At 39.4% G+C, this 27,726-nt stretch overlaps 2 protein-coding genes across 2 annotated transcripts in view; one reads left to right on the plus strand and one right to left on the minus strand.

Annotated features, from left to right (window-relative positions):
• The window catches only part of LOC116853995, a 1,297-nt gene extending 835 nt beyond the window's left edge, over positions 1-462 (plus strand). Inside the window, exon 3 of the mRNA XM_032835421.1 lies at positions 213-462. Coding sequence (XP_032691312.1) covers positions 213-436 — 224 coding nt within the window. The 3' untranslated portion in view covers positions 437-462. The remainder of the gene's footprint in view (positions 1-212) is intronic.
• A 185-nt stretch (positions 463-647) lies between these two features.
• On the minus strand, positions 648-26,490 carry LOC116854041 (la-related protein 1B). The gene is made up of 17 exons (XM_032835522.1): positions 24,355-26,490; positions 13,270-13,343; positions 12,870-12,923; positions 12,438-12,594; positions 11,940-12,044; positions 11,563-11,747; positions 11,244-11,365; positions 10,966-11,155; positions 10,291-10,851; positions 10,004-10,149; positions 9,391-9,598; positions 9,141-9,305; positions 8,797-9,062; positions 8,330-8,490; positions 7,868-8,122; positions 7,453-7,586; positions 648-7,074 (listed from the first exon to the last, which is right to left on the minus strand). Exons 1-17 carry the CDS (start codon positions 25,457-25,459, stop codon positions 6,607-6,609), a joined length of 4,356 nt encoding a protein of 1,451 aa, XP_032691413.1. The 5' UTR covers positions 25,460-26,490; the 3' UTR covers positions 648-6,606.
• Between the last annotated feature and the right edge of the window lie 1,236 nt (positions 26,491-27,726).

Below are 27,726 nucleotides of genomic sequence, written 5' to 3' on the forward strand. Positions count from 1 at the left end.
TATATATATATATATATATATATATATATATATATGTATATATATATGTGTGTGTGTGTATATATGTGTGTAATCTTTCCTAAATTCACGTTCGCTGAAAAACCCATTCTTCTTCGTTCGTTCGTTCCGGAGACGCGCTAGGTGATGCAACATTATTTTCTTCTTTTCTTCCTTTCTTATTTTTTCTCTCTCTTCTTGGTTTTTCTTTTTAATAATCGGTTCGGCGGAAGTAGGTTGTTCTTCTCGAAGGCACTATTGTACGCGAAAACAAATGTCCGTCCTCCGAAAGAATTATATCGCGTTTCGAACTAGCTTCCGAGCTATTGTGTCCGTGAATGTATTTGCGATGCGTCCCACAAGTCGTCTCCGAAGCTCCCAGATTGGGCGAGTCGTTGTGAATTACGATTACGCGAAATTATCCCATAACGATCGATAAGTTGAGTCGCTTCGACCGATCGTTAACACTCTGACTGCTCAGTCACTCGTATTTGGCTTTCTGCAGTTTTCACAAAGATCTCATTCGTCAATGGGCGACGGTTTTACTTAATTAAGAATGACTATTAAATCTCTGTAATTACATTTTATTAAACACTCATAAGGACATTGAATGGAAACGGTATAAATGTCATTAATATAATATATAAAAGTATCGAAAAGAAAATTATTCAAGTTTATTTCTTGCACACTTTTGAAAAGCAAAATCTAAGAGACATAACACAATCTTTAATTAAATTTTAAGATTACCTTTTTGTAGTGAATGTCTTTTGAACGAAAAGATATCGGTTTCACAATTTATACTGAAGCAATATATTAAATAAGAACTCAGATATTGTGTGCGTAAAAGTGAATTGAATAACAGAATTTGATGTAATCATCTTTCCATTGATATGGTGTACTTCACATGATCCGTATGCTTTATGGAAGCGTGTACTTGTGGGGCAACCACAGAATTCGGCGTTGCTCGAATTCGGTGCGGCAGTCAAAGTGTTAAGGAGGAAATATCGGTATTTCCTAAGATAAGATGAAACGATCAATGGGAAGATGTTGGACTTCGACGACCTGTCGCCGATGGAAATTCATAATTTTCGACGAAGACTGTCGAGATCGTTCGGTCGTCTCGTTTCACCTTGCTTTACCTCGAGGAAAAATACCGAGGCTTTCCCCCGACGGATCACGATGAGCGACAGATTACGATACAGCTTTTGCAGCGGCAAAATGAACGGATTCGACGAAGCGAAAGTGATGCGGTGGTGTGCGAGTTGAGACTTTACCGCGCTAAAATCGTAGCACCACTAAACGAGTATAGTGAGAGACGATGAGAAATAATAACATCAATAATAACGTATTGACACATTACAGATCAAACGTATTACATGAGCAATATAAGTAATGTCGACTCATATCGTGAGATCGAATCGCGACCGCGCAATTCGTAGATCTTGCTTAACAAATTTTGCACATGCTTTCGCCGCCAAGGACGCTTCTCGATAGGTCATACATTCACGCGATGCTCAAGGAGGGACCCTATCGACAACGGTTTACTCGCACAATTTTTTTTCAGATCGGCATGTCTTTTCTGGCCGAAATGTTTCCTATACGGAGGTGAAATTCTCCGAAATATCACTATACAGCTCGTTTACTGCGTACCGATGTCGTTGAATGAATTCTGAAACTACTGCAATTCGTTGGCGAAAGTTTAAGTTAAACCTACCTCGTACACGCTCAACAGACATAGTTTAAGAGCTTATAAACAAAGGCACAATGTGCGCTGGAAGTTTGGCGATCCCGAATGGAATCTAGAGGCCTGAGAAGATCAAGTAACAATGTATATGAAAATGCCAGTACGGTCCCTCCTTAAAACATCATGTTCACATCTACATAATCGATTACTCTTCGTTCAATTTCTGTCTCTCCCCCTCTCTCATTCTCTCACTCTCTCTAGCATTATATAATCTATATACGAAATATTTTTTTTATACATTTTCTCAAAATTGTGTCAGCAACCAGTAACCCCATCCCGCTTTTTCTTTCCTTTATAGTATAAGCCTTAAGTGTAAAATTAAGATTTATTAGCAATATATAAGTAACAATGTACGAATTTATAGTATATATACATATACACACATATATTATGCATATATTATACATACATATATATGTATATATATGCATACATATAATTTGCCCTTTTTTTTATACATTTGGACGTCGATCTCGTGGCGTGGCTCATCGACTTTGGATAAAAACTATATACATTATTATGCTACATTTCTTCGATCGCCTCTTTCGGAAAGAAAATAACGCTTAATATATTATCTAAACAGCACAATATGTCGCGAGATCATCCTGTGAATGTGCTCAGGACGTGTCGAGACACTCTTCAGACACCTTGCACACGTTCAGGGTGATCCTGCAACGCCTTGGACTATTTAGACAACAAAACAGTACCTACATTGAAACGGTTCCTACATTGAAGAATTCAGCACTTCGTCAGTGTATTTCTTGTATTCGTTCTCTCTCCCAACATAATTTTCCCAATATAAACGTTTCCCTCTCAGAAAATACGTCTCCCTAATTGTACGTTTTCCACACGATTTTCGCGGCACGCCACGAGGAACAAGTCCGTCTAAATATTATAAGCTTGTATCTAAATTACAAACCAATTTAAACTTACAATACTAATTTTTATCGTTAAACAGACGTTACTCCATTATTGTATAATCGGCACCGATAAAGTAAAATCTGTCACTCGCTTAAAAACTACTCTGATAAGTCTACACAGGCGTATACCGCTCACTATAATCTAAACCGAACTATGAAAGTATGTACAGTAATCAACACGTGAGCAGATTTTTACGATTATTTTATCGCTGTTCTCCATTTTTGTCTGGTATCTGTACAATAGCTATTATCATATCGCGACTGACTGAAAATCGACCGGTAATTATTTGTGCTAATACAACTTTTTTTCCTCATTTTTTCTCTCCTCCGTCCGTTCGACTCGATCGTTCTTTTCTTCCTTTCCTCGAGAACGTTTCGTTTTCTTTTTTTTTCTGATTCGCTCAGTGAGCACGAGAAGTTTCTTAACGCGAAAAATATTTACGGGACTTTTTGTTGTGTATACCGTATTAGCATATTGATATATGCTAATTTAAATTTAAACCAGGCAACTTTCTTTCAAATGGTAGTAATAATGATACGATGATTATGATTGATAATGATGACAATGTCAAACTCGTACGTTATCCCTCTTTCTTCTTCGCGAACGAATCGTTCTCGAGCGGACGCAGTGACTTTCGATTGTCGTTTCGTTCGAGAATCATCGTCAGTTGTCGCGATCGCTAAAAAAAAATGTGTTCTCGCGGAAACGTATCGACGGGTGCGTTTTTTTTCTAAATTTATATTAGGCGTTATTCTTGCGCACGATTGCGAGGTGCAAACCATTTGTTATCAAGAAGCCGACTAGGCGGAGGCGCGTCTCGCCTCGTAAGAATCAATAAGAGCACATCAAAAATACGCACTTGCAACGGGCAATTTAACAATTAGATTGTTTGCTGCGTTTGAGCGTCGCCGACGGGGAATTCGGACGACGACGCGCGGAATACGATTCTGTATTTAACGACACTAAGTAATCTCTTTGTATGAGAATTCACGCGACTCCGCTTTGCATTTCGCCTTCGTTCGACATGAGAAGGGAGTTATCATAGTAACAGCGGGAAGACGAAGAAAGGAAAGACCGCGGGGAGAAAAATTTAAGAAATGCCGCACCGGACAACGCGGAAGTGTAGCACGTAAGCGTCCGCGTCGGAGTCATTTTCTTGTCGCCCATTTGATATTGCAATTAAAATTACACTCGCGAGGTTCATTCGCGTCCGATCTCGAAAACCCGTTTTCGAAAACGGCGTTAATGTCGTTATTGTGTAGATCTCAATCGTGAGACATCTCGAAATATACGCGCGCGCACGCGCCGTTTGGGCAAATAAATATTTAGTGTATCGTGACTACACGTGTACTACATCACACACGTGAACATCAGATAATTGTTAACGCGTATATGTGAGCCAGAGTTTTCCTCATTTTTACTGCCAATCGCTTGTGTAGTTTTCTACGCTTAAATTCTGTGATTAAGCGAACGAAACGATATGTGATATAGTACATCGGCACGATGCATGACTAGTGGTGCGTGTGTCTGTTAAGAACGACATCGGAATACGGGTAGAAAGGCTAAATAGATCGTCGTCCCTTCGAATATGCGTTTTAAAAACAATCTCAGCGCGACTCGACTGTCGATCTGCTTAAAATAATAGAAATGAAATCCGCCGATTCGTTTGATTGGCCGACTGACAAGCCCAGTGCTTACTGTACTTTCTATTTACAAATGTCCAACTCATTTTTTCCTTTTCTCATGACGCGGAATAAATACAATGTGAACTAATCGTGTAATGATATTGTTTCACTCGATTCAAAGTGCAGGATTTTGACAGAACCATCACTCGAGTGGCGCATACTTATCTAAGTCCATATGCTTGCAGATTCAATCAACGAATACACAATAGCATACTACAATTTCAGCTGATAATCTCGAAAAGATTATCAGCTAAGATTCTAGGTGATTTTAAATTTGAATATGTGAAAATTTGATAAGATTTCGTTGATATTTCTCGGTATGTCAACTTTTCTATGTGAACTACGCTTGCGCCGTTGTCTATGTATTGTTTTATGGTCAAAAATTAAATATGGCAAACATAAGATAAGTAGAAAATAATCATCCGTAAAATACGGAAATCTTGAAAAGTAAACTATAAAGTTTAGCGCGAAACATTTCTTACAGCTGTTACTACTATAATTCAACAGCATTTTTTGGACATGGAAAAAGCGACTCATCTTTTCTAAACATTATTATGACTGTTACAGACGGGCGGTCTATTCCATTATTAATAGTATTACTTTTCATATAATGCGTATGCTTTAGTAGCGTAGTCATAGTTCTCAAGTAATTAAACATGTGTCTTAGAGCTCTGATGGTAAAACCAAACTTATATGATAGTAATAAGGCCACTACTATTGACACCAATATCAACGCTTAGCTCTTAGCAGCCTTATTACTATCATGTAAGTTTGATCTTACATATTTTTCTTTTAAAATAATGATATAAATATGTCATTGTATTGTGTTGTACGTTTGACTGATTTAATATTTATTTAACTATCAAGATTATTTATGATAGATCAAACTAAAATTACAAGTCTAACAAAAAGTGCATAAAAATAATATAAACTTGATAATAATCTCACTGTAATCAAATTAACGTAATCAACTACTGTGATATCAAATCATTACTTCTCATTGTATTAAGAAAATATTTCTTAAATTTTTATATCATTAAATTGATGAATAGACATGAATAAACAGTTTTATGATTATATAAGACTTATAGAGAACTATGTTCATATGTTACTAAAGAAAGCATTTTTTTCTCACTTTTTGGGACATGGGTTTTATACCAATCCGAAATTAAATAATTACTATTAAAAGTATTAAATTATACATACATTGAATAATAGAAGCGCACATTTAACGCGTAAAAAATTACTATAAAAAGGATCTTCACTAAAGAGAAGAAAAAACACAAAAAGGGGTGCCTCTGTCAATAAAAGCGCCCAATAATCAGAAAAAAATTCGAGTTCCAGTTCTGATCTCCATAATCAAAAGACAGTATAAATTAGACAAGTAGTTGTGCAGCTGTAAATCATCACTATTAGTCTATCAATTTCATACGATATTTAAGCTCAATAATAGGATTATTTCAAACGTATCCTGTGGCACTTTTTGCATTTAAGATGGAATAAATTAGGATATTGGAGAGAGTAAAATAACAAAGGAACGTGCAGATCGAACGGATCTAATACGTTTGACGAATACAAATGCTTGATCTGTATGTCGTCTCTTTCAAATTAAGATAATTTTACATTTTCACATTTGGCATTTACTCTCTTGATGTAAAAATATAAAGTGCATTCTCTTTGTCACGAAAAACCTGTGTATATAAAGATTAAAACACACAAAATAAAACTTACGGACAAAAAGACCTGAATAAATTTACATCATTAAATTTCCTTATACATACATGTCCGGCTCTTATCGTCCCTCTCCTTCCTCTTTGTTAATTATTTGTCATCTTGTAGTGCAATGTAAACATCATAAGCAATGAAGAAAAGCAAGTAAAATTATCTCACATGAGATGATGACCATGCCTTGCTTAGAGACTCTAATAAAAATTAGATACTATTTTACCGAATAATGTATTACAGTTACAAGCTTAGTGTTGCGCATTCACATTTCGCGGATGTTTCTACTCCGCGACGACAATCTTCGTGATCGCGAGAATCGGCGATTCCCATGTTTTCTTCTTTCAGACCTTTGTCGGTGCATCGTTATGCACTATATTTTTTCGATCATTATCACTCAACGTTCTCACGGCATACGTTACGTAAAACACCGTTCCATTTCCGAAGGCGGAATGATGCACTTTCCTTCACCTTCGTAGAATCACTTAAAGAATGAAAGTTTATGCGCGTTTTATCACCGCGTCACAACTGAGTTTTTCATTTCTGGGAAGAGGACGAAGAGCTCTCCAACTTTATGGTGACGAACTTGCTCGTCTCAGGCTTGGAGCTTGGTTGAGTACGATCTCTGGCAGTGACTTGCGATTTGTTCACTACTTCATGAGATTTCGTGCAGGAATCGGAATTGTGCCTACTACGAGGCTGATGTTTGTTGAAATCTCGTTGATTGATCGACGACGACGTCGTAGGGTCGTTCCATCGTCGAGGATAGCTCGTTAGCCTGCCGGAACCGAAGGAACTAGCTCTGTTACGAAATTGTGAATTTACGGGCTCCAAACGTGACTTTTGCGCGTTACTACTTTCAGAATTTGTGGTTGGCAGTGTGACGGTGCTGGAACCACCCGAGAGCCGACGTTCTCTGCTTGTTCGCACATCTTCGCCGCTGGCGCTTTCGGATACGCTTCTATTGCGCTTTTTCGCAACGTAAAGCATCTCAAGTATTTGTGGCTGTAAGAAACAAGATAAGTATGAGTTAGAAACATAAACTAAAAACACATTGATTAAATTCAATTAAAAATGGATAAAACGTTTGAGTGAGTCTTAACAGAGATCAAGTTGCTTCATATAAATGTTTGTCGTGATGCTACTTTCAAACTCCACTCAAGGGACGAGTGTCCTCGTGGCGTTAGCGAAACATCACGTTTACTCTAGCACAAATTTACCGTTTAACTATTACGGAGTTATAGTTAAACAATCTGTTTTGTGCTGATTCCAAAAACGGATAGAAATTACAGTTAAACTCATTATCCGATGAATGCGAAGGATAATGAATTAATCAATATATGTGTAACGTATAAAAATGTGTTTATCCGTAAACATGCTTACCTCCACTACCCTGAAATCTTCGATGCTCTTGAATTTCGATAGGTATTCTTTCAGTTTAGGATCCACATGAAGCCGATCGGAATTCTTATAATACTTCAAAAATGCCCAGAATTTTTCCAGTCCATACAGTTGTCCTGTTGATTCAAACGATTTAACTTGTTAATATGTATCATATCATCGTTATGGCTTATATTAGAATATAAATCTACATATGAGGTTTGACAAATTGCTTACTGCAATTGTTTGTCGTGATGCTACTTTCAAACTCCACTCAAAGGACAAATGTCCTCGTGGCGTTAGCGAAACATCACGTTTGCTCTTGCACAAATATACCGTTCAACTATCACGGAATTATAGTTAAACAACCTATTTTGTGCTATTTCCAAAAGTGAACAGAAATTAAATCTCGACTCACCACTTTCGTAATCGTATATTGTCTCCATTTGGAAGTCTTTGTACAGTGGATGTTTGAATTTCTTCTCTAAGCCATAACTATAAAATCTAAATAAACATTCCAGTCCATATCGGTATCCTTGGGAAGCATCTTCTTTGGCAATAGTCCTAAATTCTTCGTACATAGTACGATTGAAATTTTCACGCAGGAAGAACGACCAGAAACGGAAAAGAGTATTCATCTCTTGCGATAATCCAATGCCTAACCGCTTGCGCTCTAAGAAAATATGAACATAGCATATAAGTAAAAATCTTGATTTAATAATATTAAAACAATCTTCTTTTTAAGAATATTCAGATAAAAATATTTCTGCATAGGTATTTCTCTCAGTCGGGAAAAGAAGACAAAAAGAAAGGTTCATCATCTCGGTCAAACTGATAATTTAACAGAATATCTGTGTGTGTGATATATTGTCAGTAATACCTTTCAAACAGCGCGAATGGTACTTGTGATACACCTGCTGAGTGAAACCATTTTCCTTTAATAAGGCGTGACTTGGATGTTGGAACGTAGGTAGAGCCTGTGGTACGCTACCATAGCTACTCGACAAGTAACCTTCATTAGGACTGGTGCCTGCGCTACTCCTAGAATAATAAACAGAAGCAGAACACAAATTTAGAGTGTGCAGAGTGAACTTGTACTTTTGTATTTTAATTATCTATTTTCACTCAGACAACAGTTTTTCTACAATGTAATCTCTTCAGTCGGGAAAAGAAGACAAGTAAGAATGAATCATCATTTACCACGTCTCAGAGAGACATACACACATACATACAAGGAACAATAAATAAATATAATATATAAAATAACGATATTAGATTAAATAAAACGAAAATAAACGAAAATTAATTAATATAGCATTAAAACAAAAATGCGATCACATTACATACCCCGTAGAGTATGTTCGAGGACGATGCTCTCTAACATCCATGATCCAACCGACATGATGTTCCACTGGAGGGTTATTGCTGTGACGAGTTTTCCTTTTTCTGGGCGTTCTCGGATCAACGGATGGTCCATCCTTTACAACGGCAAAGAAACGAGGCGCACCTCTTCGTTCTTCTCTTTCGACCTTTGGCTTTTCATTCCAACGATTCTTTTCTGTTCTACGATCTTTCCTTTCTTGACACTCTTGACTCGTAGACGGAAGCTGTAGCTGTAGGACGAATATTTCAGTTTAACGACATTCCTTATTGCAAGACTTACTCTTTAATTGTATAAAGCTTTATAATACCTGTGATAACGATTGCACAAGTTCCAAATCGTCTGCAATAGAGGGAGGTGGCGGCGGTAATTCCGGATTAGCTTTTCTAGGAGCTTTCGGTGCCATCTTTTCGAAGTCCTCTTGGCTAATTACATTGATGGTTTTGTAACTTCCAATGGACGACGACGAGCCATACTATTTTAACACAAGTTTGATTTATATAAGATTCACTTGTCCTTTGAGTTCTTTCTAAACACGAGATGGGAAATTGCAAGCTTACCCTTTGGCGATCCTGAGTCCATAAATCTTCTTCGTAACAAAATAATCCATCATTAATGGCCCGTTCCAAATCCCGACTCATTTTTACTCTTGTAACCCAGTCTCCAGTTCTGTCATAACCTTCGTGCTTTGGAGGTCTAGATGTTTGCGTGACGATAAGGATTTTATTAACATCCCTATCCGACAGTTCGCAATCTTCATCATCAGACCTGTTTAACGTAACCGAAAAAAGTATAATACATCTGGCAAACGTATACTGATTTTGTTTTGGTGCTGCTTTCAATATTATATGAATGCAGCATCCTCCAGATAATAGTTGACAGATATAATTTATCTTAACACAACATTAACATAGCTCTTAAATAAAACAACTTGTACAGAGTAAAATAGAATAATTAGTTTGACATCGTTTACAACAAAAAATATATAAAGATAAATTTATTTCAAGTAATTCTCATTATTAACAAAGTACAATTGATACGTCTCATCGAGTGCGCTAGATTAATTTTCGCTAGTCAATATCATTTATTTAATACGCTATTTAAGTTAGTAAATATCATTTATCTAATGTCATTCATGAAACTTTTAGGCAGATGTTTATAGTCTAAACTGACCATTCTGAAAAGGCATTATTTCGACCAATTCGGAGTTCCTCGTCAAATTGGAAATCCAATTCCTCTCGTTCCTCGCGTTTGTTGGTATCAGGTTTCTCTTTTTCTTCAGATTTCTCTTTGTGCGGCTGCTTAACTCTTCTTTTCACCTGCAAATAATTTATTTTTATGAATTTCTTGTTATATTTATACGCTACAGTTAAAAATTTCTAATATTTAATTTACTAATCTACTATATAATGTATTGTAATTTAAGAAATGTGAAACTTATGTACGAAATAATTGATTACCTCTTGCCAAGTATCGTCGTTCGATGAATTTGATTTTCCATTTTCTTGGTCCTCTTGCGAACAATTTAAAGTGGAAGAATGTGCCACAATCGGTAATTTATTGTCTTTCTTCATAAAAGGATTATGATTAGAAATAGGAGTTACAATGCTATTTGTTGATTCGGCAATGATCTCTTTTGTTTTTATAGGTTGTTCTTCCTTCTTCGTTTCATTATTTTTGTTTATAGCGGTAGGTAGATCATTACTATTTCCTGTCAATTCCGTCGGTATAAATTCTGGCACATCAGGATTTAAAGTCTCGCCTATCAACAAAGAAATACTTTCCGATTCATCACACGTTGCTCGTATCGAAATGGCAGGATCAGTTTGAAGAACAAATGGAACCGCAAGAGGTTCAGGTATGCTGGATAAAGGCCTTGAAGCAGGATAAAAATCGCTTTCAAGTATATTGGGTATTATTTCATTTTGCGGTGGTATGTATAATTCTGAAGAATCTGGAAAGAACTGTTTGTCCGCTGTATCTAGAATAGGCCATTTTGACGGATCAAACCTTGTTCTGACCTAAAAACGAAGAATTTATATATTATTCGGATTATAACATCACACATATAATGTGTGTTATTATATATGTGTCATTGAATTAATTTCTCTCAAAAAAAGTATATTTTATCATACCTTGTAGCCATCCACCAATTCTAGTTTGTCAGATTCCATAATTGCCTCTGTCACTAAACGTACATCCATTGTTAAATTTCGTACACGCTGAAAAGATGCGATAAAAGTGATGGGTACAAATCCTTCAATGTCCATTTTGCGACGAAGATAGAAGTCTCTCATCAGATTTTCTTCGCTGAAGTAATACTCTCTGTGAAAAGAAGGTAGAGAAAAATGAAACGATTATTCCAATGTCACGTATTGAATTAAATACAAGAACAGAGATAGAGAAAACTCACATTTGTTTCCGTATATATTCTTTTAACGTGTTAGTATCTAAGTTCATGTAATTATTATAATAGAACGTTCCCAAACAATGTCCCATCATATATGTAGGATCCGGCTGTTCGTATTTAAGCATCTGGAAAAGGAATAAAAAGTCATGACGTGTCTGTCGTGGATAAGTTCTATGTAAGAGATATACAAGTTTCACGATCAGTTCTACTTTCATTTAATCTCCATCAAATTTGTCAGAGAGATTCCCATATATATTAACATCATTTATAAACGAGGTGGTCGTAATTCGCGATAATAACTTCCGTATCGTGTAAGACGTACCTGTACATAATCCGTGCCAGCATAATTTTGATATTCGTGATCCTGTCGGTACCTGAAATTACCATTTCGACTAGCACCACGTCCGCGTCCTCTGCCTCTGTAACTTCTTCCACCGCGACCACCTCGATAATTATTATACCCCATCGATCGGTCATAATCCCTCTCGCGCCACGTTTGCTCACCATCTGTTTGTTATATGTATGAAAATTGTAATTATAATAACGTATTATATAACTGTACTTAATAACGTAAATATTTGATATAATATAATAATATTTAATAATATTAATATAATGTAATTATATATAAAAGGTACATTAGTTATCGTCAGTTAAAGCGATTTATCGTTTTACGAAGGGAAGGAGCAATGATTTTACCTTCGTTATTTCTTTCCCTCTGACTTTGATACTTTGGCGATCGTTCTCGTTTACCACGGCTTTTCGGTGGGTTAATATCCAGCGGAAGCCACTTCTGTTTGTTCACTTTAAAAAGAACGCGACAATTAAAGGTTACGTTTACGCTACAAATGTAAAGCAAGTATTTGAAAACGAAGCTTTCATTAAATCATTACATTTACTTTACATTTTGTCAGGAAGCGGAAGGTGCAGAGCGAGCGGAGTTGCGATGAAGGCGTAGATTAAGGCGTTTAGTAAATAAGATAGGATTAAGATGGTTATAAGTAGATATAAGATGTTAACAGGAATATGATGTAAGTAAGGAAAACGAGAGATGTGTATATATGTGGCGGGTAGCAAAGGCGAGGATGTTAAGAAATGTAGTAAATTGCAATCCCATAGGGGATCAATAAAGATCTTATCTAATTTACATTTTGTCGTAGTCTTGTCGATAGTACGATTCAAGTGCGACTTCCTTACCTTTTCTTTTCTTTTCGTTCTCGTCGCTATCGTCTTGGCAGTGGTTCTGCTCTTTATTCTCCTTCCCTCTGTTCTCAACATCGCTGGTACTAGTCTCTTTGGAATTGTTCGATTCGACAGTACCATTTTGTTTAGGTGGTGATGTGGTCACCTTTTTCTAAAACAAAATATCACTTGTGAATATTCAAGTTGGACAAAGATGCAGTACAATGTGTTGTGAATCAAGATAACATCAAGATAAGAGCAGAAGGTATGTGGTGTATGGTATGTAGGCGATTTTCAGACTAAATTATTCTCACCTCAGGATCATACACTTGAAATTTCTCTAGCAAAAATTCAACACTCACAGATTTACAAGCATTTGTAAGCTCTAGATTTTGCATGTTTTATAATGTATTATAATCAATATACAAAAAAAATTCAATAACACACCTCTCCTTGTGTTCCCAAAGTTGGCCAGTCTCCGATGTCTGTAAAGTCACTTGCCTGCAACAATGCAACATATTATCGTTGTTATTAACTGCAGTCAACAGAAGTAAGTTGCATTTACGACTCTTATATAATATATATCTATATATATATATATATATATATATATATATATATATATATATATATATATATATATCTAATATAGGAATATTTTACAATATTTCTTATGATACTATTTCTTGGCATGTAAAATCGCTTATTATATGCTATAAACGATTATCTAGCTTTTAAAGTGCCATAGAGATAAAAAACTATCTTTCACGTTCGTCGTGCAATTGTGCATACACGCTATAAAAGTTTAGTTCTCTTTACCGATAAAACGACGATAGATTGCACATACCTTCTGGTTGAATTTTCTCCTATCTCTGGGAGCTTTGACAATCGTAGGCTGAACACTACTGCTGACCCCATTTTCTGCACAAAGAAAAAAATACATTGAAATTATATTCGGCTTATTTCGTACGAAATGTTACATATCTTTCGATTCTCTCCAATGATTTGAACGTCGGTAAAGTGGTCATACAAAGCCGCACCAATTTTTATCAATTATAAAATTACAAAAGTTACAAGAACATAAACTCGTATTAATATGAAAGATAGAAAAAGGAAGCAAGAAAATAATTATAACGAATCAGCGGCGCGGAAAGGTTTGCGATAATGTATAAGGTCGATTGCAAAATCCAATGTTCCAGACCTCGTTAAAATTTTTTCGAAAGCTACCCTCGAGTAATTATATCCTTATCGACCCCTTTTATAACCTGTTCCAAACCGCGTGACCTCGATTATCTTCGACGCACGTACGCGTATGTTCCTCGAATATTTTTATCTGCAACATCCGACACATCTCGAGCCGGAGAGGGGAAATGAAATGAATATATACGACGCCAAGCACGAAAAGGACTAGGACAAAGCTCGTACTTGTAATTTGCTACATCATCGCGTTGAAAGATATCGGTAATCGGCGTGTTTTCTTTCTCCTGAGAGTATGTTTCTCGACTACTTTCGCGATTATTACGTTTGTATAATCAGAAAGATTTTTTTGGAACGAAGTTTTTTGTCCAATAGAAAAATTTCTTGGTCAATAAGAGAATTTTTTCATTGGAGACGGATATGTTCCGAAAGTCACAAAAAAGAAACCGGGCAACCTCTCCGATTACTCCCCGCCCGATACGTCGTAAATTATTACGCTCACGTGTAAAGCGCTCGTGCTAATCGTTTTTTTAAGAGGCACACTCCAGGAAACACGTAACCGCTCCCTGTCGTGATTGAAGCGGCAAGGTCGTTGTAGTAAAAATTAATACGATATAGCGAATAATTCGCAAGTCGTAAAAAGTGAAGCGATAAATTGCACACCATCCATATAAAGATTGTGCGGGGGTAGCGATAATTGTAACTAATATTAATACAACCTAAGCGTGAGCAAATTTTTGTCCAGTGCATTTATATTTGCTCATAAACTTCCATAAAAATTATCAAAATTCGAATGCTTTTTTTTTTTTAAATCGATGAAAATATGAAGGAATATGAATCTATCAAATCGTTTTTACGATTTCATAAAAATTTTGAAAAAAATTATAACAAAGAAACATATGTTTAACAAAGAAACATATGTTTTTAAGAACGGTAACGTTCGGGAAGTTGGTCTCGATAAATTTCACGCATGTTCAAGGTTCCCGAATTAATATCATCGCATATCTCGGCTACTTATACGTGTTCTACATCAAAATCACGATTTCGCATCGCTTTTATTTCCCTTTATTTAATATTTTCTTATCTACCCATGAACTTTTACGAACGACGAGTTTGTACGTACACCGACCGTCACTTTACTAACATCTATGCATTTAAGTTCCAAGGATTTGCGAAGAGATTAGACAGCTATTTTTTAACTATACTTTTAACTATATTTTTTTAATTATACACGGAAAAGAAACTTCAGTTTGAGTAACTCTGGATGAGAACCAGACGAAAAGTTGGCTGACGAGAAATACTATTTCTGCCACTGTGGTCGAAAAGATTCGTCTGGACGTTAAGATGCATTATGCCGATTAAAATGCCATTAAAATGCCGATGAGATAACTGAGAACGATTAACTGAGTAGATATCCTCTACAGAAATCTTCCTGTTCCTACAAGCGAGTTCCACGTCTGATCTCTAGATAATAGAGAATCCGGCCACAATAACAGAGTAGTTTTTCTTTTTTCTTGTCTACATTCATCGTGAGTACATTTCCATTTTTTCATTCAACAAGCGAACGAATGGAGAAAATTATCGTCAAAAGGTCTTTGGATTTTTCGTCGACATTTGTGAGTTCTGTAAGGTTCTCTGGTAATTTTTCCTCACCCGACTCGACGCGACTCAAAGTTCGTTTCTTCAATTGCGCCACGTGCGAAAGAGCCGACGAGACGAACGCTGGAATTACGAGCGAGAGAGTTGAGTGAAACGTGAGCAAGTTTCGCGATCTCGATTAGAGTTTGAATCGCTTCATCAACGGCGGCGGATCACTCCGAATTTGTCTCGGTGCCAAGAGAGTCTTGGACGACGCTGCGAAGCCGGGATGGCACATTGCCCTGAACCCGACATGTAATCGCCGACGATCGTGGGCGATCGAAAACAATAAACAACGGGAGAGCAAACGCGATTAGCACGTTCTATTTGCCAGGTAAAAAATACGAGAAAAACGAGGCCGCCACCATTCGTTGGGATCAGAAATTTTAGGAATACGTCTGTGAATACCAGAAATTGCGTTCGCTGGACCAGGATGCGATAATCCATAAAAGTAATAATATACTTAACAAAAATGTACTACAATATTCTCTCCGTGTACTAATTATTGATCTGATCTGAATAGGTTCCACAGAGAGAAAGACTATTACTTTCTTGTGATTCTAAATTTTACAAATAGTTCAGATAGAAATTCTATCTCTGTCGTTTATCTGGATTCGATAAACGTATATATGTTTCTCGGTCACTTGTTCATTTTAGCTCTAACTTTTCATATCTTCGCTGTGACTGCAAGGCTACTTCTTTTTTCTCTCGAGTAATCGCGAAGCGCAAAATAATCTTACGTAAGAGTCTCGACCGCACGTGATGCGAAATTGCAGAAAAGAAGGGCAACATACTCGAACTTGTGGGCGCCACACTCGGTAATAAATTAAAATACACTCGTGGTCGTAAAACTTGAACGATACGCTCGCAGATAACACTCCACTGACGCAACCGCGACAGATGATAATGCCATAAGCAGCCTATAACGAGCGATAGCTCGGGGAAGCCGATTGAAATACGAACGAAGACAAATTAATTGGGCAACAAGCCTAAGCCGAGGAGCGGCAAAAGCTCGTGCAAAAACGGTGTTGCCTATTCCGTTACATATTCGCGCGTTCGGTTAAATCATTGTTTATTTACTCGCGACTAAAAAGCGTGGCATGTTGCCACCTGCATCTCCGCAATGTGTGTGTGTGTGTATGTATGTGTGTGTGCCGCGAGCTTACATCACATATTTACGGCGTGTACAATGTGACGACTGTGATAAAACCAACTCACGTTTGACAGTATCGTTTCCGCACTCGTCTATCTTCATCTTGTCGCGACTTTTCTCGTTTGCCACAATACTCCTAATAATCTGTTTCGTCTGGTATCGTGCTCGCGAGTTCCAGTCTAATTAAATTGCGGATTTAATCGCGTCAGCGACGAGGATCGGTGGTTAGGTCGGTTGGTTGGTCGATTAAGCGGTCAAAAATTTCACAGCTTCACGCATAACGAAGTGAGATGTGACTATCGAGCACACACCGCCGCGCGATTATCAGAGTGCGATATCAACGCCGAGCGAATCGCGAATTTTTTTACAATATATCAATGCATTCAATCAATAAGAGACGATCTCTTGAGTGATCCAGGTGAGTCGTTGATCTGAAAAGAGAAACGAAGTCGCCGTATAGTCACTCCTCGTTGATGTAAAATGCAACGAAATCGCGAGTCGACATTTGGATACTCGTTCGTACTTAACGTAATGCACGTGAGAATCAACCACGAACTGCGTTCAATCGCGATCGATGCTGAAGTCTCGATTCGAGCGTCGACAAGCCACTGAGAACCGACTGGCTCGGGGAGCAGTCCAGCGGCGAAGACGACGACGACGACGACGACGACGACGCTGACGGAGTTGCTCGAAACGTCGAAGAATGGGAATACTTTCGATCGCCGTGCGCACCAAGGCAATTTTATTATAGTAAGAGCCTTTGCAGGTAGAAAAATTTTAACCGTAACCGTAAAGTCGTAAGAAAACCGACCAATCACTGTCGATTATTTCTCGAATGCAAGGAGAATAATCAACTCTGATTGGTCGGTTTTCTCTTACGACCTTACAATTACGGTTAAAATTTTTCTACCCCTGCAAAGATCTTAAGAATTACATTAAAATTATATTTCTTCTTACATTTTCTGCAAAGCTTAGCTATACTAAAATTATAGTATAAATTACTATACAAATAATAAATTTGACGATCTACTTGATATATAATATAAAAAAACATTAAAATAATTATATAGTAAAAAGTCAAACATAACAACATTTCTCAAACAAATGTATATAATAATTTTGATCATAAATATTTACAAAAATTTTGTTGTAATTTTTGCTACAATATTTTCTCTATATACAATACAACTGTGTCCCGAACTTATGTAAGATACAACAAGCGTACACTGAGAGAAAAATATGTAAAAAATAGTAAATATTTATTTTGTGGATACTAATACTACATTTACGTAAATCTAAATTTTTTTTATCTAAATCGAATAAATAATTACTTATAAAAAGCTAAAGATTTTTTAAGGTTTTAAGTTAAGAAAATATGTACCTTCTTACTTGAAAAATATTTGATATCAGTAAAAATAAATATGTTATTATAGTTATATTATAATATAGTATAATATAATTATATTATAATATAGGAATAAATATTTCTTAGATATATTGTCTCCCAGTGTGCAGGATGCAAACGCAACTGTTGTACAAGTCTTTTCGTCTGAAGCGAAAATAATTTGTTTCTGAAAGGAATAATTTCGAAGCTGCGAACACGGCTGAAAGAAAACGAGCAAAGAGCGCGTTTAAGCGACGCGAATACACAATAAAATCGCATAAGGCCAACTGATTGTGACTTTTATTTATTCAGCTATCACCGGAAGAAGAAACTTATAGCAAGTATTATAAGAAATTGATATAAATTATAAACGAGAAGGATGATGAACTCTCAGGGATCCTAACGATGTATTCGACATTGCAGGGCGAAGTCGTGGAAAGTATTCCGGTGGTTTGATCAATTAGTAACCAAGCAACGTGACGTTGTCAAGCGATATCATTTCCAGTCGACCTGAGGTGTAAATTTAAGCTGGAAATCGTTCAGTGATCCCGTACTGTAATATTTATCCGCGAGATTGTAATTGAGTAAAATTTGTACATTCGCGCAAACTTACGAAACGATTTCCTCTGCATCGTCAATTGTCGAATATTGAAATATTTTCCGGCCAAAGGCTTTTCGCAATCGCGTCGATATCAAATAGTACACTGGTACGTCGAATTCAATCTTAATAACTTTCAAAAGTGCCAAACATTGCAAGTTCGTACATTTAATCGTCAGAGCGAGCCGCTTCCTTTTGAGCTTTGAAATCTGCTCGCAAGCTGTTCGTTAAATAAATATGAGAGGCGAAAACCAAATATCCGTGTGCAAATGTTCTCCTTCTAAAAATATGCAAACATGATAGAGATAAGATATACGCTTATATGGCACGTGTATGAAAATAAGGGAATCGACAGATGACGGAAAAAAACTACGCGACGTTTCTACGTATTTCCTTGGAAAGTGTTATCGACATTCACGCGATTTTAGTTGATTCGTAAGATCGCGAAAGATGAATCGCGCTGCGAATCATTTCCCATCCAGCGCGATGTTTCCCAAACGATTTCCCACAGGAAAAATCTGAGTTTCGTTCGTACGAAAAAGCAAGAAAAAAGCAAAATTCGAGGAATTGTTTCGTTTCTCTCTTTTCTTCATTAAGTAATGCAGCAGAGATACGAATATTGACTCGCTGCGTCGCGACGTACAACCAGCCGAATTCTCATCGACGCACGCAATGCAGTTTTTCGCGCGATCAAGCTGTATGCATTGGGAAACACTGTCCTAGCGACTCGAGACGATCGAAAGATATTCGCCGGTCGAACGTTCTAACTCCTATCACGGCAGCTTGGCTGTGCGAAAACAGGTTTCCCTTCTCGTGACTCTCACTTTCTGCGACATATTTTAATGTGGATCGAACGCGTCGGCAAAATTGGTCAATTGCGGTAAGATCCAAGGCCCAACCTTCTCGCGCTGCGCACTTAAGGTTGAACGTGTCTGAGCCTCATCCCATCAAAATGATCTTCGTCGTGTCGCACCATCTGTTAGTTACAGAACGTTGAATTCTCCAACACAATAGAGATAAAAGAGAAGGGGGGGAGAGGACAACAAATCCACGCAAACGGCACTCTGAGGGAGTGATTAGAAACGTTATCTCGTTGACCCTGAAATTCACATCGAGCAAAGAGGAAGAAATGAACAAGCGAATAAACTGACCATGAAAAGCGCGGAAGCCCTTGAAACACAGCGAAATCGTCATTTCTCACGCGATAGAAGAATGAGTCATCAGAAATTGGAAAATATTTTCAGGCAAATTGGCTGAGAGGTATGGCATACGCCATTGCGACCGGTCAACGATACCGACGAAAACAAACGTCGAAGGATACGAATCGTCATTGAAGAGCACGCGTGTCCTGTTACGAGGCGCGTGTGAATGTGTCGCAACGTAATATCAAATGCATGGAATAAAATCGTTCAACTCTCTCTCGAGATTTTGCGACACGTGAGATTTTGCTCGAAAGAAAGAAGTTTTGGAAGAAATTCTGGACCAGTGCACGTTAGTGCAATAAGTCACAGTGAAAGAAAGCATACTTATTACACCCGAGCTCATTGCAATAGTTTACAAGTTTTCTTCGAAAATAGACCTATTCTTTATTTTCGGCCTAAGATGAGAAATGTTTTTATCTCAGTAATCTCAGAAATACGATGAACGAGAACTCGGACGTTTCCTCGATAATTTTTATCTAAATATCTATGAACCAAATTTCTTCCTCACAGCCTAGAAGATAAAGATTAGGACTTAGGATATTTGTCATATTTATGACTGACGATAAGCCTGTCTCCTTTTTTAGTTGTACTCTGGTGTCGTCCTGAAATTTCGTTCCTTTTTCTTTCAACTTCCGGTAATACATTTGTTTCACTTCAAGGCAAAAAATGTATCTTAATTCAACAAATTAAAAGAAACAACAGACTTAATATTTATCGAGCTAGATGTTTATATCTATCTGTATGTGAGTATCCTGAACCAAATGATTGGAAAGTAGAGTTTTTTAAGATAAAGATTTCAAGAATTTATAGGGGTCGTCTACAATGCGATCGCGCTTACGTTTTAAAGTCTTAGCACTAATTTGCGAATCGATCTATTTCCTTGGATTCGTGAAAAGTGAAAAAATTTCATTGACGAATTCAACGAAACTTTTCGTTCGCGTCGACTTCTTGGGGGGCTTAAATTTACCCGAACGGATACTCGCGGTTTTTCAAGTTCCTCTTCAGAGAAGGGACCGGAAGAGACTCGCCAGACAATTCGGCCGCGGCTCGTTTCCAGAGATCGGGAGGAATTTGCCATTGTGAACGCGCGCGAGAGTCCGCCTTTCCACGTCGCTATGCCGGAGAGCTGACGGTTAAATCGAGAAAGTTCGCGCGCGTACCGCTCCCTCGGACGAAAGTGAACGTTCGTTCGATCGAACGGACTGTTAAGTAAGACCTGGCGCGTCACACTACGGACACCCTCGTAACCGCACCGTCGTAACTCGCGGCGTCTACACCGCGCCAGGGAAAGAGTGTCAATGTCGTTGCCCTCGCTCGCTCGCTCGCTCGCTCGCGTCGCCTTCTCCCCGTGACGCTCGTCTCGTGGTGCGATCAGTGCGACAAATGGATCAATTGCGCGTCCGCGTAATCACGGCGTAATAGCGACTCGCAAATTCGGCGGCGCACAGCGTTGTGAGGAGCTTGTTTTTTTTTCATGGAAAAAAGCCGTTTTATGGGACGTAACAGCTTTTCTTCTTGCAAACCAAAAGTATACAATGTCTGAAATATAATAAGCAATATAAATTTTTTTATCAAATACCGACCTGACCGATTTTACTCATACCTAATATAGGTGTGAGTAAAATCGCACCTATATTAAAGGCTCATATTCATCGCAGTAAATTAGTTTCATTTAATTTTCTTGTTTTATCTATTTATATAGTTTTGTAAGGTAAAAATTGTAAGAATTTTTTTTATAAAGGAGAAAGCACCCGGACACATATCTAACCTTGAACATTCTTATTGTTTTGGTCCTTAAATACGAATAGTTGAACTTTTAACATAGAGTATATGTATTCAAAATACATGCATATTGATACACACACGCACACACATATGTAATATTTTACACTGGACATAAATATTTCAGTATAAATTTTATCTTGAGCGTAAATATTTTACATTGAAAGTTCAAATATCAATAAAAGTTTAAAGATCAAAGCTGTCCAAGATTAGATACACGTTCAGATATATCTGCTTTATGTTAAAAAAAGTCGTTTACAAATGTTAAATTTAAAAAAGGGCATTTAAAAAAGCACTAAAAATATTGCGTTGCAATAAACACGGGGAAAGCGATATCTCGTGGCAAAAAAGAGCAAGAAAGAAACAACGAATGATAGTTTTCGCTTCACGGAAAGCGACTCGAATTTCTTGATATGCAAATTAATCGTCGCAGACAACATGTCGATCTCCCTGTGCCAACATGGACATTGCGATGCCACGTGTATCCGAGACGTGTTAAAAGCACGAAGATAAGGTTTCCTGCTTGGCCGCTCACGTAATTTGTCGTTTTTATCATCACGATTATCAAACGGCCCAAGAGTATCGATATGTCCGTCGCGCGACGGACTCGGGGATTTCTCTTCTCGACGATTCAACTTCAGATCTACATCTCGTGCAATTATCAAATGCTCTCTTCCCTCCCTGCCCCTGAGATAACGGAACTTGCGTTATAGTGCGACGGGAATCGTCGCAAGATAAAGATTGTGCGTTTCTCTCCGTCTCGCGCTTCGATTTTTCAGCGCGCGCGCGCGCGCACACTCGCGCGTTTCTATTTTCATGCTACACGTTTCGTAATATATACCTCCTCGCCCCAACACAGACCTCCCGCATGGTCTGTCCCGCGTGGATATCTCGCGATCCTAAGGCATCCTTTTAAATAACGCTCAAACATTACGAGCGTACTATGATGCGTTGTCTGCTTTTCAATCTCGCCTGTGTGATCTATCTAAGATAATCTGTCTATCAGGATCAGACTAGCGATTGCTGATTGACAAGTGGTGATTGACGATTAGTTTCCAACCAATTAAAGCAAAGTAGCTATTGGCTATGTTGCTTGGATTGGTTGAACACTAATCGCTACTCGTCATTTGTCAATCGACAATCTTTAGTCTGATCCCGGCTTAAAGAAACGTCTATGCACGAGATCCTTTGTCACCTTTGAAAGTAGAAAAATTCGAGGACCTCGATGGGTGAAAATTTGTGCAAACGCAAATGAGTAACATTTGTCGGCGTGTTCCTCGCTCGATCGAGTTCATGTTAAAATTTCGAGGATTATGAGAACATTTGATATCGAAGTGTGGCCGATCTATTTATAGGAAATATCTCGCGAAATCGAGTATCCCGACACCGTTTCTTGAATCTCGACGGAGCACATCGGACGAGCGACAGCGCGCCACAGGAATAAAACGTTCGCGCAAATACGCACAACAAATTAATAATTATGTAAGCGTTATCGTAACACCCTTGCTGCGTGTCGGAAAGTTTGGAGAACGACGATAAGGCTATTTCGCAACTGGGCAAAGTACAAGACGATTTACGAACTTTACGAGAGAATAATATTCTCTCCACGAAAAGAACGCTCGAATTTATTATTTGAATGTTGCATTGTTGTTACGATAAAAGGCCTTCGAAATTTTCGGAGAAATATCTATATAAAAATATCTATAATAACGACAAAGGTACCGCAAAAAAAGGTATCACCAAATCTCTCAAACAATTACGTCTTTTTTCTTCTCAAATTTAAAAACAGGACTTATGACTTAAATCGCGTCAAAGAAGTGAAAAGTAAAGTAATAGTTTCAACATATAATCAAAGAAACTTGCAACACACATTGTACAGTGGAGAACCGTATTACCACAAGGTAATTACCGTCTTTATATTTGTACGAAAATTTTTCTAAATACTTCAAAGGACACTTTATTAGGATTATAAATTATAAAGTCTACTCTTGAGACTTTCAATATTTTAACAGTTATGCGGACCTTTGTAGAAAGGATTCTATAACTTATAGTCTCGATCCTCGCAGGTAGCAAAGACGTATCTTTCTAAAAGCTAACCTGATCTCTTTTAGGACTTTTCTTTCATGCGCTTTGTCATATCTACAAGCAAAAGGTTGAACAAAGCTTCGTATTTTCCAGAAAGGAAATACGGTTTTCTTTGTTCCCAGGTCTGTTCTTGTGCGAACAAAACAAATTTTTTTAGATACATTTTATACATATTTTCGCATGAAAAAAACGGAACTTGAATCCAAAACGAACACGGAGAACCAGTATTCGGAATTCTTTTCCCAGAAAATTTTGAATATTTTTTCGCACTAAGGAAATAAGACGAAAAGAAGTTTCTCGATATTAAGAAGGATAACTCGCGCACATTGATCAGTTCATTAAGCCTCGTCTATAGTAAGCTTAGCGTAAGTGAAGTAAAGTTCATTCATTCGGCGTAAACGATTAGACGTGGGCGATTTCGCGTTAGCGAAATAGATTACTTTGATTTCTAACTCCACTTACGTCAAGCTTACGTCGCGTATTGCGAGCGAGCTTGAAAGTCTCAGCATTGCAATGTCGCAACGATTAGCTCGAAAAACTTAACAGATTGCACGTTTGCAGAACTACGGGGAAGCTTGCAGCATGATCATCTCTCTACACGAAGAACACGAATTTTTCTCCACATATATAAATTCTTAAAAGGATCAGATATGCGATTCTCTAACTTCGCAACAATAACGACACCGTCGAATAGGTCTACAGAAGAACGAGATTTATTCTTTGTACTTGAGAATTGTAATTAACCTTCACTAGTTTTCCTTCTTTCTTTTTTTACAAGGCAGTTATATATCTTTCCAAATTCCACAAGTGTGCAATAGTTTAGGAACAAAGAACAGATTTATGAAATGTACTTTTTCGCGTATTGATATTTTCGGTATCGCGATTCAACTCACCGGTAGTGGCAACCTGCTGCTGCTGCTGCTGCTGCTGCTGCTGCTGCTGCTGCTGCTGCGGCGGTTGCTGCTGCGGCTGTAACACCCTCTTTTCTCGTTCGCTCTGCCTGTCAACCTGCATCGCAAAGACGCTAGTGGAGGCCAAGGTCGCGGCGGTTTGCGTCGTCGCGGACGTTCTGCTTTTCGTCCAGGGATTCACCGCAGGCAGGGGCGCTTCGACGTATTTGATGGAAGGCGGCGGGGGTGCCGATTGCGCTTCGGTCTCGACATCCTGATCGTCACTCCGGTGAATTTCTTTAGAGTTGTGCTCCGTGACAGTGGCGGCGGCGGCGGCGGTGGCGACTATGAAGGCGACGTTACGGTCGCCGCGTTCCTTGTGCGACCTCTCGTTACTGCCACCCCTACCGACGCCTCCAGCGCCGGCGCTGGCTCCGCCGAGACCACGTGTTTGCTGCTGATGGCGGCTATTGTCGCGCAACCGATGACGTTCCCGATGATGATCACGATGATGCTGCTCGCGCAACTTCTCCTTGCGCCGGGCGCTCTTCGGCGCGACCGTTTGAAACTCGCCGTCACTGCCCACGTCGCCGTTGTTCAACTGCTCGTCGACGTCATTGTCGCGAGGCGGCGCGGTCAGCGCCTCCTTACGGACGCCGGCGATCGGCGGTGTGTCCATTTCGACGAGGACACTCCACGGCGCATTTGATAAACTGTCACTGCAGAAACGTTTGTCCGGACACTTGTTCGCCGTCTGTGTCGGCTGCGTCGTCTGCGTCGGCTGACACCGGCCGGTTCTCTGATAGGACTTACCCTTGACGACGCTCGATGCCATCGCTGACGTGTTCTGCTCTTTCGCAGTTGTCGTCTGCTGCTGCTGCTGTTGCTGCTGATGATGGCTATGATGCAATTGACGCTGATGTTGCTGCAGTGTCGTTGTCACCTGATTGACAGACTGACCGCCCATGTTCTCTTTATTGTTGCCAGTGCATGTGCTCGCTCGGTTCTCGATGCCACTCTTCGGGTTGAGCACACTGGCGTAGGACTGACCGGGGCCTCCTGGCCGTTCGCTACCGCCCTGCGCGCCACTGGCTACCTTGGCCGCCATCTTGCAGGCACACGAGGCTACCGTGAGACAAAAACACGAGGCCCACGAAGAACCGTGCACGAGGTCGCACCTTGTGCGCACTCGATCCTGCCACGAGGGTCCACCGTCGCGCTTCCGGACTCGTCGTACTCGCGAGAGGAGTTGGAGCACAGCTCTCGTTTCTCCTTCGAGAAAGATGGAGCAACTTCGCACTCGCGCAAGTCACGCAGACGGGCGATCTAACCTCCACTTCACAGTCTCGAGGCACAGAGATTCTTCATGTCGAGAAGCCGACTAGCTCGCGACGATTGTTCTCGTCAGTGATACGAAGATACGCGACTGAGAACTCACTGCGACGGAAGAAACAGCGCGACAGTTCCCTCTCTCTCTAATCGGCACTTCTCAGCAGGCGCGCGCAGTGCCTGCACGAGAACACGCGGCCGCTGCACGCGCGACACCGTACGAACGAATTCACTGACTTGACGCGCTTAGGCTGCGACTGCGGCGCGTTCGGTAACGCGACACGAGGCGCGCTGCACTGGCCCGACCTCTGCGACAGCGCGTACGTTCGACCGCGGCAGCAAAAATTACGACGCACGAGGCGCCTCGTGTTCCGGCGTATGGGTTAGGCGAGCGCGCTGACTCGGCGCTTTAGCGACGATATCGATGAACTACCGGCGCGAACTCGCGCGACACGATCGAAATTGCGTATGTACTTGCCGGACGAACGATCGTCTGTACACTACCATACACCCGTGGTTCGCTGCGAGAGCGCTGGCAGCGAACAACAGCGCAGACAGACTGCTGTGTCGTCTCGATTTGGCTCACTGCTCGACCCGTAAACTCGCGACGGCGTTGCCTGCGTGTCCGATATGACCGCGTGCTATGCTCACGATGAGTACGCACGTCTATTAGAACCGGCGTGGTACCGCGTTACCGCTTACGGTTACGTAAACACGGCGCATCTTCGGCGAGAGCCTTTTCCACGGGAAAGCGGTGCACGAGACACATGTGGCCTACTGCGGCCAACGCTGGCGAGGCATCTGTACACGAGAACGGACCGCCCGGCTTCCGGTTTCATCGATCACGTCAATTCTCACTAGATGGCGCACGCGCCTGTCACTTCCGCGTGACGTCGAATGCGTGTCGTGGAGCGCGCGAGTTTCGATTGATAAACCGATCAGAATGTTTTGTTCATTGATTACTTTATTCTGATTGGTATCGTAATCACTTACAACCATTTACAACCATGTTTACTCAATTGTAGAATAGCCCTAAAAGTTATGTAGCCCTAAAAGTAGAGAATTGACCTACTGAGCTACGTTCCACAACTCTACTCGACCAATCATGATAAAGAAATCCTAGTTTGTTCTTATTGATCAATTAAATGCTACTCTACCCGTCGAATAGAGTTTTGGAACGCAGCTCTGAAGATCGTTTTGACACAGCGTGGTGAAAATTGCAAAAGTGGTCAAGTTGATCAATTGGAACGAAGCAAGCCAAAGTTGAAGCTTGTTGTTGATTCGTTAAAATCTAATCTTTAATTGTCAATCGTCAATCGCCAATCGCTAGTGTAATTTGGCCTTAAGAGGCGCCGCACACGAATTGACATAACAGTAACGTAAGACGTATCGTAATGAAGGATTCACACCGCGTCCGATGTCTGACATACGACGTCCGATATCCAATAGGAGAACAGTTTTCCAATGGAGAATTAAATTCTCTATTAAAAAGCTGTTCTCTTATTGGATATCGGACGTTGTACGTTGGAAATCGGACGCGGTGTAAATCCTGCATAAGAATTGACCAATCACTTTGAGTATCGTCGAACCGTAAGGTCGCCATTTTTGTGAATACTCGATTGTAATTGGTTCATTTTTACGGTACGTCTTACGTTACTGTTATGATGCCTTAAGGGCTCCACACACAAATTGACATAATAGTAACGTAAGAATTGATCATCAAGTATTCATCAAAATGGCGACCTTACAATTCGACGAATCTCAATGTGATTGGTCAATTCTTACGATACATTTTACGTTATGGCTATGGCAGGTGTGTGTGAAAGCCCTAAGGGCCTTCACATATGAAATGACATAACTGCATGTGCATAGCATAAGACTGTATGGACCAATAAGCATCGAGTATTGAGCATCAAGCATCAATATAATGGCTAAATATTCAATGCTCATTGGCCCATACAGTCTTATGCTATGCACATGTAGTTATGTCATTTCATGTATGAGGGCCCTTAAGCTGGTGGCATATAGAAAAACTTAAGCAGTAAG

The sequence above is a fragment of the Odontomachus brunneus genome, unplaced genomic scaffold, assembly GCF_010583005.1.
Source record: "Odontomachus brunneus isolate Ranch 3 - 2012 unplaced genomic scaffold, Obru_v1 Obru_scaffold_007, whole genome shotgun sequence".
NCBI lineage: Eukaryota > Metazoa > Arthropoda > Insecta > Hymenoptera > Formicidae > Odontomachus > Odontomachus brunneus.